The sequence below is a fragment of the Myodes glareolus genome, chromosome 7 (genome assembly GCF_982192425.1).
Source record: "Myodes glareolus chromosome 7, mMyoGla1.1, whole genome shotgun sequence".
NCBI classification, from domain to species: domain Eukaryota; kingdom Metazoa; phylum Chordata; class Mammalia; order Rodentia; family Cricetidae; genus Myodes; species Myodes glareolus.
The window spans coordinates 62,022,435-62,035,100 of NC_142032.1; the positions used below are offsets into that span (position 1 = coordinate 62,022,435).

The following is a 12,666-nucleotide window of genomic DNA, read 5'->3' on the forward strand; positions in this document are numbered from 1 at the left end:
CGGAGTTCCGGGCAGTCTGGGTTTCCGGGGAGTTCTGAAGTTACATGCACGTTGGGGATCCGGAAGCTCCGGAGTTCCGGGCAGTCTTCGGGTCCTGGGTGCTCCGGGGTCTCAAGTTTCGCGGTGCCGCCAGGTCCCGGCACTCCAGAACAGGTACTTCTGGGCGGGGCCGCAGGGGCCGCTGGGACTACGCGTCCCAGCAAGCCGTGCGCGCGTCACTTCCGGCAGCGGGCGGGAGCCATCGAGTGTTTACTTCCGGCCGCCGGCGGGGCTGAGGCCGAGCGAGGCGCGGGCCCCGCGCAGCCATGGACTGGCTCATGGGGTGAGTGGCGGCTGCCGGCGCAGCGCGGCGCTGTGCGGGGCGGCGGCGAACGTAGCGAACGCGGGGCGGCGGGCGGCTGGCTCCAGGAGGGGCGGGGGCTCGGGAGGACGACCAGCCGCTGCGGGACGCCGGGAGGCCGGGCGGGCGGGAGGGCGGCTGGCGGGAGCGAGGCCCGGTCCCCAAGGCGCTGTCCCGAGAGGCCGCGGCCCCTTGCCGCGGGATGACGGGCCGCGAGTCGGACGCCGGGCGCTGTCGGTCGTCGGTCTTCGCGGGGCCTGCAAAAGTTCTTCCGCCCAAATGACTTTCTTCTAATTTACTTTTGAGGAGAGTAAGAGGCGGGCGCTCCTGGCCGCGCGCGCTCTCCCAGCTTCTCAGTCCCCGTCCCTGTGGCGGTGCCCGCGGCCCTGCTGTGGGTTCAACCTAACCATACTTAACCACGGAGATGTCCGCCTTTGGTTTCGGCAGTGCGATGGCTGCGCGGGACCCTGGAGTTAGAAGCTGGGGAGAGGCGGAGGGCAGCATAAGTGGTGGTACTTTCGGGATGACTGAGATGTAGGAGACGGGTTCTGACCTCCCAGTGCGTGCAACCTAGGGAGAGGGCGGACCAAGAGGACTGGCAACCCCAGGGGTAATTAGGAGACCAAGGGAGGCCAGGAGCCACATTGTGCCACATAGGTGACACAGGGGACCAGGCGTAGGCCCATCTGGTTTCTCTAAGAAGCAGCACTGTCACCGACTCCTCTCTGCTTTCCCGCTGTGTCCTCCTCTCTAGCCTTGCTTTAAAGCATTGCGTGTTCGATGGAAGCTGGGGAATGTTCAGTACAAGTATATGGAAGGGTGAACTGAGATAAGGGCCAGCACATGTTTGGCATACAGGAGGCATTGGCCGGGGATCTGTCTTGTTCATTTTCAAGGTCTCTGAAGCCCAGGGATGTTAAGTGCAGGACACACAGTTGTGTCCAGCCAATTCAGCGCACTCTCCCTCTGTGCCTTTGTGGAGGGAGCCAGCATTGGAGATAACTTGGCCTACCTGCGAATATGGTTCCACTGCAAGAGACCTGGATCTTCAGCTGGGTCGCTGAGGAAGCTGTCCACTGCTGTACGTGTTATTTTTACAGGCCCGTGCACATGAGTGGCAGGTGCCTTTTGCCTCCAGACCAACCAGAAGCCAGTTTTTAAACTGACTGAGGACTTTTGTGTGGGCTGAATCATCATTGCAAATAAGCATACATTAACCATCATCAGCCTTTGGAGGCTCTGGTTCTTGTGACTCCTGGGTAACAAGGAGCCCTGTGGGAAAGAACAGCTGAACTCTTATCTCTTACCTGGGATAGGGTCCGTCTAGACCCTAGAGTATATAGCTGGAAGCTGCTTCTGCTTTTGGGGCTTTAGGAAAGGAAGGAATCTCAGCCTCACTGCAAAAATAGAGATGTGGTTGCAAAGGGCAGCGGAGATTTTTAAGAGGGATCTGGTTGCAGGGTAATTATCTTTGTGTTCGTGTTCTTAAGTGTCACAGATTGCATACTGGATATTGGCATTCCTAAGTTCTTTTATACAGTACCTGTCTAAAATCCTCTTTTTTCCCTAGTGGTCAGATACAGTTCCTCCTTGGTGTCTTTGGAGGATAGAGGCACGGTGCCCCAGTATTCTTCATCCTGCTTTCATTGTATTGCAATAAAAGTAAGAAGACATGAAAGTTTTAGAGTGTGCTTCAGAGATCCTGCCACTCCACACACACACCCAGAGATCTCATCCACTTTGTCTTCTGATCTCTGGGTGAGAGCTGGCAAGGTGACCAGTAAGGAGTGAAGCCACTTTTTCCTCTCGAATGCCCATTGTTTGCTCAGGGCTGGAACTTTATCTGCAGTTAATCCTTTAACTAGTTTTTCATCTGGAAGAATTGGAGAAAAGTATCATCTTTTACTGTATCTTGATAATTTTCTTAATTCTGACCATACATTGTCAATGAGGAGTTTAGAATACAGTGGTTGTGTTTTGAGGATTGTTTGTTTGCTTGCTTGCTTTAAAGTAAAGGTTTTGTTGGATTGCTTCATGTTGCATGGACCAAGTAATGGGTGTGAGAGTAGCGTACTTTTCCAGCAATTGTTAGAGCCAGTGTTCTACAAAAGTGCAAGTGGAAAACCACATCTTCCTCTTAGCTGAATGAGGATCAAACTGGGACTGCGAGCATCTCACAGCCTTATCTTTTGCATTCAGCTGCTCAGAGGAAGGGAGGCCCTACAGGGAAACATGCTTGGGATAGCCAGAGCAGAGTTTGGCACGTTGGGACTTGGTAGTGGACCTGCTGGGACTTTTCTGGAGAATGCTGTAGGTGTGGTTCTTAGCTGCCTCTTGTGCTGTTGGTTTCCTCTGCTTGGAGAAACTTTGAGCTTCTTGTTAAGCGGTGTATATAGTCAGACCACCTTCAGCCCTTTTTAGAAAGGGTTACAACTTTTGTCTAGCGAATCTTTGTTCTGTGCTAGACACCCAAGAACAGCGTAACACCTAAGAGAAAGCTGCTCAGGATTTGGAGGAGGGAACCTCAACAAATTGTGTGATACTTTAGGAAACTCTTGACTCTTTCCTGTCAGGGGCAGGCATTTAAGCAGAAGGTCTGAGTGTAGTTTGGATTTTATCTAGTGGAAAACAGTCCAGAAGCTCCTGAATTCCTGGGAGTCAGAAGTACACACTTTTTCCTCTTCCCGTGAAGATAGCAAATTGGCCCTCCTGCCCAGCAACCCTTACTGAACCTCTGCCCTTTCCAGTAGTCCCTCTCCAGCCTGCCACTGTGGCTCCCCTTCCACATGTTCCTGATTCTTGTGGAATACAATTACCCATCCCAGTCATGTTCTCCTGTTACTCTTCAGGCATTGGGTGCAGTCAGGAGATTAAACTTGGTGTTGGCGGTTCATATAGTGTACATTCGGAGGTCTGTTCTTGATCAGCTAACAGGTAAAAACTAAATGGCCTTAGGGCTTTCCAGCCTTTCTGGAGCAGCCTTCAGTAGTCTACTCTGAGCAGTTGTGTGTAGGTGTCTGCAAGGTTGGCATGGGGTAAAAGGCTTTATCTCCTGGGAGAGTATTTCTGGTGACTGACTTCTGACTGGGCTTGCCAGAGTCTGTAGGTTTTGTTTGAATAGCCTCATGTGGTATGGTTTACATATCACCAAGTTTGCTTATTTTAAGTATATGATTAGGTAATTTTTAGTAAAATTACAGATTTTTGTTACTAAGACCATGATTTAATTTAGTTTAAAATTTGTGTGTATGTGTGTTGCTTGGGGTGGAACCCACAGCCTTCAGCATCTTGGGCAAACCCCCTACCATGCCATCCTCAGCCCGTTATGGAACATTACCATCATTCTTTGAATAGCCCTCTGGTTGCTGCAGGTCCCCAGCCCCACAAGAGGCCGCATCAGTCCACTCTCTTCCAGTGTAGTGTATAAATGGAGTCATGAGACCTGTTCTGTGATAGGTTCAGTGATGAATATCAACAACTGTGTCCATTTGTTGTTCCACCAGGAATTGTGAGGAGACTTGCATGTTCTGTTGTTGTTGAGGTGGTTGTTGTAAGTTTGCAGTCATGACTGATGATGCTGTAACCCAATCTTTTAGGCCAGTGAACTGTACTCCTTCCCTAGCCAAGGATCCCATACCCTATGCTGAGGGTAAGGTTTTCAATGGCTCCATGGTCAGTGTTTTGAAAGCTAAGGCTAGCAGAGGAGGACAGGACAAGCACAACAGAAGTATCAAGGATCTGAGTGAGTGTGAAGTAGGGTATAGGAATCTTCCTAAAAGATTGAGGCACAGTAAGTGGAGAGGATACTTGCAAGAGGCCTAAAGGCATGATGGAGATGGTCCCACTGAAAGATGTGATTCTAGGAACACCCCTCAGGAATAGCTTCTTTCCATGAGGGGCTGCCCAGGTAGTCATCTGGGTTGGGCTTGCAAAGGTGTCTCTTGTGTTCCCATTCCCTTAAAAAAACAAACCAAAAAACCCCAGTGATCGTGAGTGCTGTGTACTTCAGGACACTCTTGTTTGCTTAGCGTGTCCCCTAGAAGCTCATATACAAGCATCCTCAAGCTGGCTAGCAGTGAGCAGGGTGAGGCCAGTGGTGTGTTGAAAAAGAGCTCTCTGTTGACTGGGGACAGTTAGATGGCAAACGGCTGTACTTCCCTATAAAGGTGTGTGAGGCCAGTGCTTGCTTTCCTTAGTGGGTCCTTAATCCAACTGTTGATTCATACTGCCATACTCTGTACCTGCCCAGCAAGGCATCTTCTCAGGCTGCCTTTAGACCTTGCTATCATTCATTGTTGCTTGTGGGATGACAGTTGAGAGTACTTACTTGCAAGACTTCCTCTCAGGAGGAGCTGTGGTCTGCCATGGTCATTTGGTATAGCACATATTAAAGGCCAACTCTGTGGGGAACGCCCATATCAGTGGTCCTGGTAACCCAGCATTTCCTGTATCTTCCTTGCGGTGACCATGGAAACAGGCACACTTAAACCCCGCTTCCTGTGTTTGTATAGACATGCTGTACAGCCCTGAGGGAAGCTCAGCCTGTTGGTAGGGTGGACAAGCTCAGGTCCTAATGGGCACCATCCACCCTCCCCTGCTCTACTGTGTAACCAAAAGAGTGCTGGGGTGAGGTCGTTGGGAATTTCTGTGCACCCTGTCTGTTGTGGGCCAGTCTGGCAAAAGAAGGTGCTAGCTGCTCCTCCCTGCCTTGCCTGAAGTTCCTCCCATTTTGTGCCTACCTCCTGTTTGTTTTTCTTTCTGTACAGGATTTCTCAGCTGGGGCACACCCACTGGTGTTCACTGCAGCTTCATGGGATGGTGTCTGGGAACACGGAAGTAGAAACAATTGAAATAAAAACAAAAGTTTAAAGAGAGGAGGAAGAGGTTGTTCAATAGGGCATTCAGACCACATGTGACCCATGGCCCCTCCACTTGGCATTGTCAGTGTCTGGGCCATGGACCATAGCCACACCTACTGGTTTTTTCTCTTTGAATGTTCTCTTTGCCCGCATGCTTGACCATCTGGGCTGCAGTTTTCATCCAGTTGCTCCCACAATCCTTAGTGGGCACATTCCTGCCAGGGTCATGGGGCCATGTACAGTTAAGTCCATGTGGTTATGTTGTGTTCTTCCTTGGGCCCAGTGAATTTGATGATGTATTTTGTTTTGGTGTGTCAGGAAGGCATGAGACTCACTTCTGTGTATGAGCTTGTCCCCCAGAGGTCATGGATGGTGGACAGGTAGAAACAGGAGGAATGGCCTGGCCTCCTGCTTTTGCATGTGGCCTTTAGGGTCAGGCACTTTCTCTCAGTTGCCTTTTCAATGGTACTCCTTTTCTTCCCTCCTAGAGCTAGCAGAAGAGACACAGTCTCAGCAGCCCTCGACAGGTTTGGACTGCAGTGTCCCTGCTGAAGGTTCCTGCCTTCACCTTGTCGAACTGTGTCCCGAATCTTTGAAAAGGCCTGACAGTGCCAAGTGTCCCCAAGGAAGTGATGTCTGAGGCTGTCCTTGGGATCAAGCCCAGGAATGTAAAATTAGTCTAGGCATGGTGTAACACACAGCTTGGCTTGTCTTCATGGGACCTTGCTGTGTGTAGTCCTGGCTAGGTCCCCAGCCCTGTGTCAGTGTTCTCTGCAGAACTTCTGTAGGCTATTGGGAGCTGCTGTGCCACTGGCATACTTGGCTTTCTACTCGTTAGCCAGTTCTTTCAGTGCCATATGTGACAAGGCAGTTTGTGTGAACTCCGGTGTTGTGAGATACAAGGCGTGAGTCAGAGACTGCCAAAGGTGAGTACTGTATGAATAGAGACAAGTAGTCTGCTACTTAAGGGGAATAGTAAGGAAACTGGGGTATGGTGGATGTGGGACAGGAGAGTAATTTTAGTGGAGATCCTAAGGTTTGAGAAGGTGCCATAAAGATGGAAGGCTGATAAGGTGGATATTTGCACAGGAGGGCTGCCTGTACTGTCTTTCCTAGGTCACCATAGACTTGTTCAGTATTCTACAGTCAAGTACAGTCTTCATCATTTATTATTTTTATTCTTTTTTTTTATGAGTGAGTTGCCCCAAATTTAGCCAGTGGGAGTACTTTTGAATTAGCTCTTTTATCCCTTGAATAAGAAAAGGGATTGGGAGAAGTGGCTGGAGGATCAGGGCTTTGACCGATACTCTAGGGCAACAGTTCTCAACTTGTGGGGACAACCTCTTTGTCCCCTTTTGTGGGGACAATCACCCTTTCACAGTAATCACATATCAGATAATCCTGTTTATCAGATATTTACATTACAGTTCATAACAGTAGCAAAATTACAGTTATGAAGTAGCAACGAAAATAATTTTATGGTTGGAGTCACCACAACATGAGAGAAACTGTATTAAAGGGTCACAGCATTATGAAGGTTGAGAACCACTGCTCTAGGGGATAATGGCAAAGCTATTTTGTCTCATGATTTGGCAACTGTCTTTTGAGTATTGTGGATTGAAACAAGTACATACATCATTGTCATCAGAAACAAGTTAGCTTTTTTCCCTCTCCTTTTAGTTTTGAGAGTCAAGATCTTGCTTCAACCAGCCTCAGTATATGAGTAGTGGAATTCTAAATGTCTTGAGAGCGTGCCTGGCTTTATCACCAAGTTTTTTGATGAGAAAAAAAAAGCCAGTATGAAATAATAAACTAACAAGAACCCCTATAATGTTTCATTGGAGATGCTATGAATTTACAGTTCTGTACAGGTATTCCTTAATTTTCTGAGGGTAGTGCTCCCTGGGCTACCTCAAGTACCAAGCTGCTCAAATGCTCAAGTCTCTTATGTAAGTGGTATATTTATATGGAACATGGTCCCCCTACTATGTACTGCAGATCATCTCTAGATTTTCTTCTGATACATGACAGATCCAACTGCCATGTAGATATTTGCAAGTTTGTATTATTTAGGAAATAGTGACAAAGCCTGTCACCTGCTCAGTGCAGACACTAATCTTTTATTTGTTGGTTGGTTGGTTTGAAACAGGGTTATATGTAGCCTGAGCTGGTCTACAATGTGCTACCACCTCCTAAGTGCTAAGATTATAGGCATGTACCACCACACATTATTTATGCCCTGTGGGGGATGACCCCAGAACTTCATGCATGTTAGATAAGTGCTGTACCAACCAAGTCACATCCCCGATGCCATGTACATTTTTAAAAATATATATATTTTTAATTTTTAATGGTGTTTGTGTAGCTGTGTGTACATGAGTGCAGGTGTCCACAGAGGCTAGAGGAATTAAATCTCCCCAAAGCTAGAGTTATAAGATGTGATGCTTTTGTTGTGGGTGCTGGGAATCAAACTCAGGTCCCCTGCAAGAGCAGTATGTGTTCTTGACTGCTGAGCCATCTTTTTGTTACAGGGTTTCTCTGTGTAGCTTTGGAGCCTGTCCTGGAACTAGCTCTTGTAGACCAGGCTGGCCTCAAACTCACAGAGATCCACTTGCATTTGCTTCCCAAGTGCTGGAATTAAAGGCGTATGCCACCACTACCTGGCGAGGTAGATATTTTTTTTTTTTAAAGTTTCTAGACCCTTATTTGAGTGTATCTTGGATTTTTCAGATCACTATATTGTTTCATGGCTATGATTTATACTTTGCTTGTACATGAGTATTATGGGTTGGCCTTGGGCTTTCCTTGTGCTTTGCCAAAACCATTAGGAAAGAGCCCTCCTTTCTTCTTTCCATGGTACTCCTGGCCATATCTTTTTGAAGCAGTCTGTTCTCGGCAAAGACCACAGCTGTCTATTCATTGTACTCACTGTTTCTGTTGTGACAGGGACACTCAGCAAGGGTAAGTGTATGTCTTACGGCAGCTCTGGGGACAAGTGCCTGTCTGACTCTGCATCTCTGACTGTGATTTTGGCTCAGCAGCCCCCAGATGGGGCAAGGATTGGAAGACTGCTTATCTTTTGCTGCTGCTCCTTCCTGATCCTTAACCTTTGTGCTTCAGACAAGGTGTTTTCACCTCGCCTGCTCTAGTTCTTCCGGGTCTCCTGTGCTACCTCCATCTGTCTGGGAGTCCAAGAGGACCTTGCTTTGAGTGTCTTGGTGCTGACTGGCTCTCAGAACATGTTTCCCAATGTAGCCTTTCTTATAAGAAGTTTCCTCCTTGGCCTAGAGCAGCATTCTCAAACTCTTTGTTTCCTAGGACCCCTTTAGACTCTAAGTCTTAATTAGATGTGTGTTAGTTGTGGCTATCAGGACTTACCATTTTAGACATTAAACAGAAATATCTAACCATTTTAAAAGGATAAGAACTAAACATAATTTAATATAAATAACTTTTTAAACAATATTTATTTATTTATCTATTTATTTATTTATTTATTATGTATACGGTGTTTTTTCTGCATGTATGCTTGCAGGCCAGAGAGGGTGCCAGATCTCATTACAGATGGTTGTGAGCTACCATGTGGGTGCTGGGAATTGCACTCAGGACCTCTGGAAGAGTAGCCAGTGTTCTTAACTGCTAAGCCATCTCTCCAGCCCTTAAATAACGTTTTTAAATTGAAAAAGAACTGTTTTCCAAAGTGGAAAAACTGGCAAGAACAGCCTTGCTTTTTGCCACCCATAGAGCTGGGTCCCCCGGTGATTTGTGTTAGTTCTGGTGGGATTTGGCCCTTACCAAGCCTATGCACAGTTGTATTGAACACTAGTGGGGTGAAGGTGTGAGAGGCAAGTCATATTCATTCAAGTCATTCTGTCATGGGACAGAGAGTAACTCTGGGGCTCTTCCCTCTGGGGGAGCTTCCCACCACAGTGAAATGACCGGGAAGGAGAGAGCAGCATTCTTGTCAGCTTCTGTTGGGCAGAGTTACAGCTGCCTGCTATGGGGGCGGGGCTGGGAGAAGAGGCTGCTCTTTGGGTACAGTGAAATTATTGTTGGTCTTGTTAGCCCTTGGTTCTTATCCCTAACAGGAGTTTGGTCAGAAGGCGTTAGGATTACCAAGGTGACACCCCTTTCCTTGGCAGGTGGATGGAGTTCTGTGGCAGAGTAACTTCAAGTTGACCTCCAGGCAGGCTGAGATAGACTTCCTAGATTCCCTGATACCTAATCCATGGCTAAGTGACTAGTACCTTCTGGTCTGTGCCTACAGTTGTAGTCTTTAGAGTCTCTTCTGCTATAAACAATGGAGAGCCTCGGAGGCCTGACACCTGACCTTCTTACTGCTGGGGATAGAAGGGACAAACTCTGATAGTAGTTTATCCTCAGCAATGTGACTGGGCTCTTTCCTGGCCCCTTTTCTCTACTGTATCTTTTTGCTGTGACCTTGTGAATTTTCCTTGTATGTCATCACAGGATGTGATGGACCTTAATATTCAAGGCCCAGTGTTCTTGGTAGCTAGCAAGGGGAGTCATAGCAGCAGCAATGTCGACCAGAGAATAGGAGTCTGCTCTATCTCTAGTCTACCTGTCTCTGGGCTTTGCTTTTTATCAAAATAATTGTTTCTTAGTGAAAGGTTTTATTTTTAAATTATTATTTCTTCATTTATGTGTTTGGGTATTTTCCCTGGATATACTTCTGTGTACCATATGCATGCCTGGTGCCGTAGGCCAGAAGAGGGCATCAGATCCCCTGGAACTGGAGTTACAACTGTGAACTACCAGGTTGCTGGGAATCAGCCCAGGCCCTCTGGAAAAGTAGCCAGTACCCTTAGTCACTGAACCGTCTCTCCAGTCTCAAGTGGAGTGCTTTAAAAAGACCATTCTTTATGTTTTTAGCAGTCTCTTGCTAATGTCCCTCTGCCTCTGGGACTTGGTAGCCTTGACATGCTGACCTGCTCTGGCCTTTTGGTGGAAAATATTCCTATATGGAATCTACACTTCGTTCTTTTCTCTTGCTAGGGTCATTGCCTCCTGGTGTCTTCTTTTGGGATCTTACTACTTCCCTCAGCTTGGCCGCTCAGCCCAATGCTAATAAGGCTCCTTTTTTTCTGGCTTGCTTGGTCCATTCAGCAAGGCTTCCTCCAGGTACCTGGTTGACCTCTCTAAGGCCCCAGCCCCTTTTCTTGTCCCTGTCTGGGTAGGGTGTGACTACTTGTCTTTCCTGACCCTTATTTCCTCCCTCTTTTCTGCCTATCTGTACTTTCCCACAAGGTTCCTGTGACTTCAATAGCAGCACAAGGCAGTGAGTCCATGAGTAGCTGCTGTGCCCATTGCTCTCCTGTTCACAGTCTTCTAAAAAGAGATACTTCACATTATGATAGAACCGCATGCCAGATGGAGGTGCCACTGGAACCACAGAGGCCGCTCAGGATTGAGCTCACTTTAGGCACTCCTTCACATTTTTCATGAGCCTGCCTTGACGAAATAGTTGCCTTTCATTGTGAGGTTGTTTCTCAGAATCTGGAGGGAGCAAAGAGGGATAGTTATCACCTTCTGTCACCTTGCCTTTCTACCTGTACCTCTGTCTAACCACTGCTGTGTGGGGGCCTGAACTCAGGAGCCTGACTGAAGCTTTAAACCTTGCTCCTTATTCTTACTCTAGAATAGTGATTCTCACAGGGGTCACCAAAGACAACCAGAAAATACAGATATTTACATTATGATTATAACAGTAGCAGAATTACAGCTATGTAATTTTTGGTATGGAGTCACCACAACATGATGAACTGTGTTAAAGGATCACAGCATTAAGAAGATTGAGAACCACTGCTCTAGAATGACAAGTCAGCACAGCCCTACTGCTGTGGAAGGCAATACTTGTTGTATGTAGCATGAAGTAGCGGCTAACCCACTATGTTTGCAGAAAGAGTAGAGGCTGAAAGGACACTGTGTTAGACTTGTGGGGGGGGCATTACCTTCACCTGATGCTTTGACTCTGTCAAGCAGGTGTTTGGTAGGGACCAGGTATCTGAGGAAGGCTTAGTGGATAAAGGCTTTGCTTCAGCCTGGGTAGCCTCACGGCTTTCTGCCTTGAGTAGCACCTGTCCCAAATTGAAGTACTGAAGCACTTTTAGAACCACTTATAGCATCATTTGGGTTTGGTTTCTGAACTCGACTAGTCCTCTAAATGCCCTTAGGTTGCTCTTCAGGTACCTCAGAAACTGGGAGTCAAGGAGAGCCAACAAAGAATGACCTATCCAGGAGGTAGGAGGAACCTGTGATTTACCATGCAGTCCCAGGTAGTCAAGAGTCAGAGGCTTTAAAGCAAATACACTGTTCTTCACCTAGTTCGGTTGTCTCCCCTCTGTGTTGTCGGGTGCTGAGGGAAGCAGATGAGAGAGCATTCCCATTTCTAGAGTTAGTGCCTCAAGAGTACTCAGGGCTCACTCATATCAACAAGGGTACTGCCAGCCAGTGCCTGTCAGTGGGTGAGATGAGCATTTAGTCTGAAGGTACCATCCAACCTGAGTGCTGTACAGGTAGGTGGTATGAGGTCTATTTCTGGTCTGATTTAGTACCTTCTGTGTGTGGGACTTGGCCTGGCAGATTTGTGACTTGAAGTGGAAATCCTCTGACTTCTTTATGGCTTTACTCAAGTGTCATCTCCTCAGGGCTTTAACAAGGCCAGGGAATACCTGTTGTAAGAAGGCCTCTTGTTTGTTCCTGGCTGCTCAGCCCCAAAATAACCACACAGAAACTGTATTAATTAAATCACTGCTTGGCCTATTAGCTCTAGCTTCTTATTAGCTCTTACACCTTAATTTAACCCATTTTTGTTATTTATACTTTACCACAAGGCTTGTGGTTTACCAGCAAGATTCTGGCACGTCTCGTCTGTCTCCAGTGCAGCTACATGGCTTATCCCTGACTCCACCTTTTTCTTTTCTTTTTTTAAATATTTATTTATTATATATACAATATTCTGTCTGTGTGTTATGTCTGCAGGCCAGAAGAGGGCACCAGACGTCATTACAGATGATTGTGAGCCACCATGTGATTGCCAGGAATTGAACTCAGGCCCTTTGGAAGAGCAGGCAATGCTCTTAACCACTGAACCATCTCTCTAGCGCCTGACTCCACCTTCTTTCTCCCAGCATTCAGTTTAGTTCTCCCTGCCTACCTCTTCTGCCCTGCCAGGCCCAAGACAGATTCTTTATTAAACAATGGTATTCACAACATATAGAGGGGAATCCCACATCAAATACCCCTAGAGATAGGTCCTGGGATTGCCCACTTAAGAGGAGTTCCTGAACCCCCAACCTTGGTCTGGATATTTAGCACCTCCTACATAGCCTGATTGATTTGCTAGCTGTGCTGCCTGGCACCTAGTAATTGACAGAATGGTGCTGCTGAAGGAGGGAAGAACACATGACAGCCAGGACAGGCAGTTGGCTCTTGTGGGACAGTATG

General features: G+C 47.3%; 1 protein-coding gene across 1 annotated transcript in view; it reads left to right on the forward strand.

The window, feature by feature from the left end:
- Positions 1–211: 211 nt before the first annotated feature.
- The window catches only part of Mob2 (MOB kinase activator 2), a 57,450-nt gene continuing 44,995 nt past the window's right edge, over positions 212–12,666 (forward strand). The window contains exon 1 of the mRNA XM_048458003.3: positions 212–322. Coding sequence (XP_048313960.1) covers positions 306–322 — 17 coding nt within the window. The 5' untranslated portion in view covers positions 212–305. The remainder of the gene's footprint in view (positions 323–12,666) is intronic.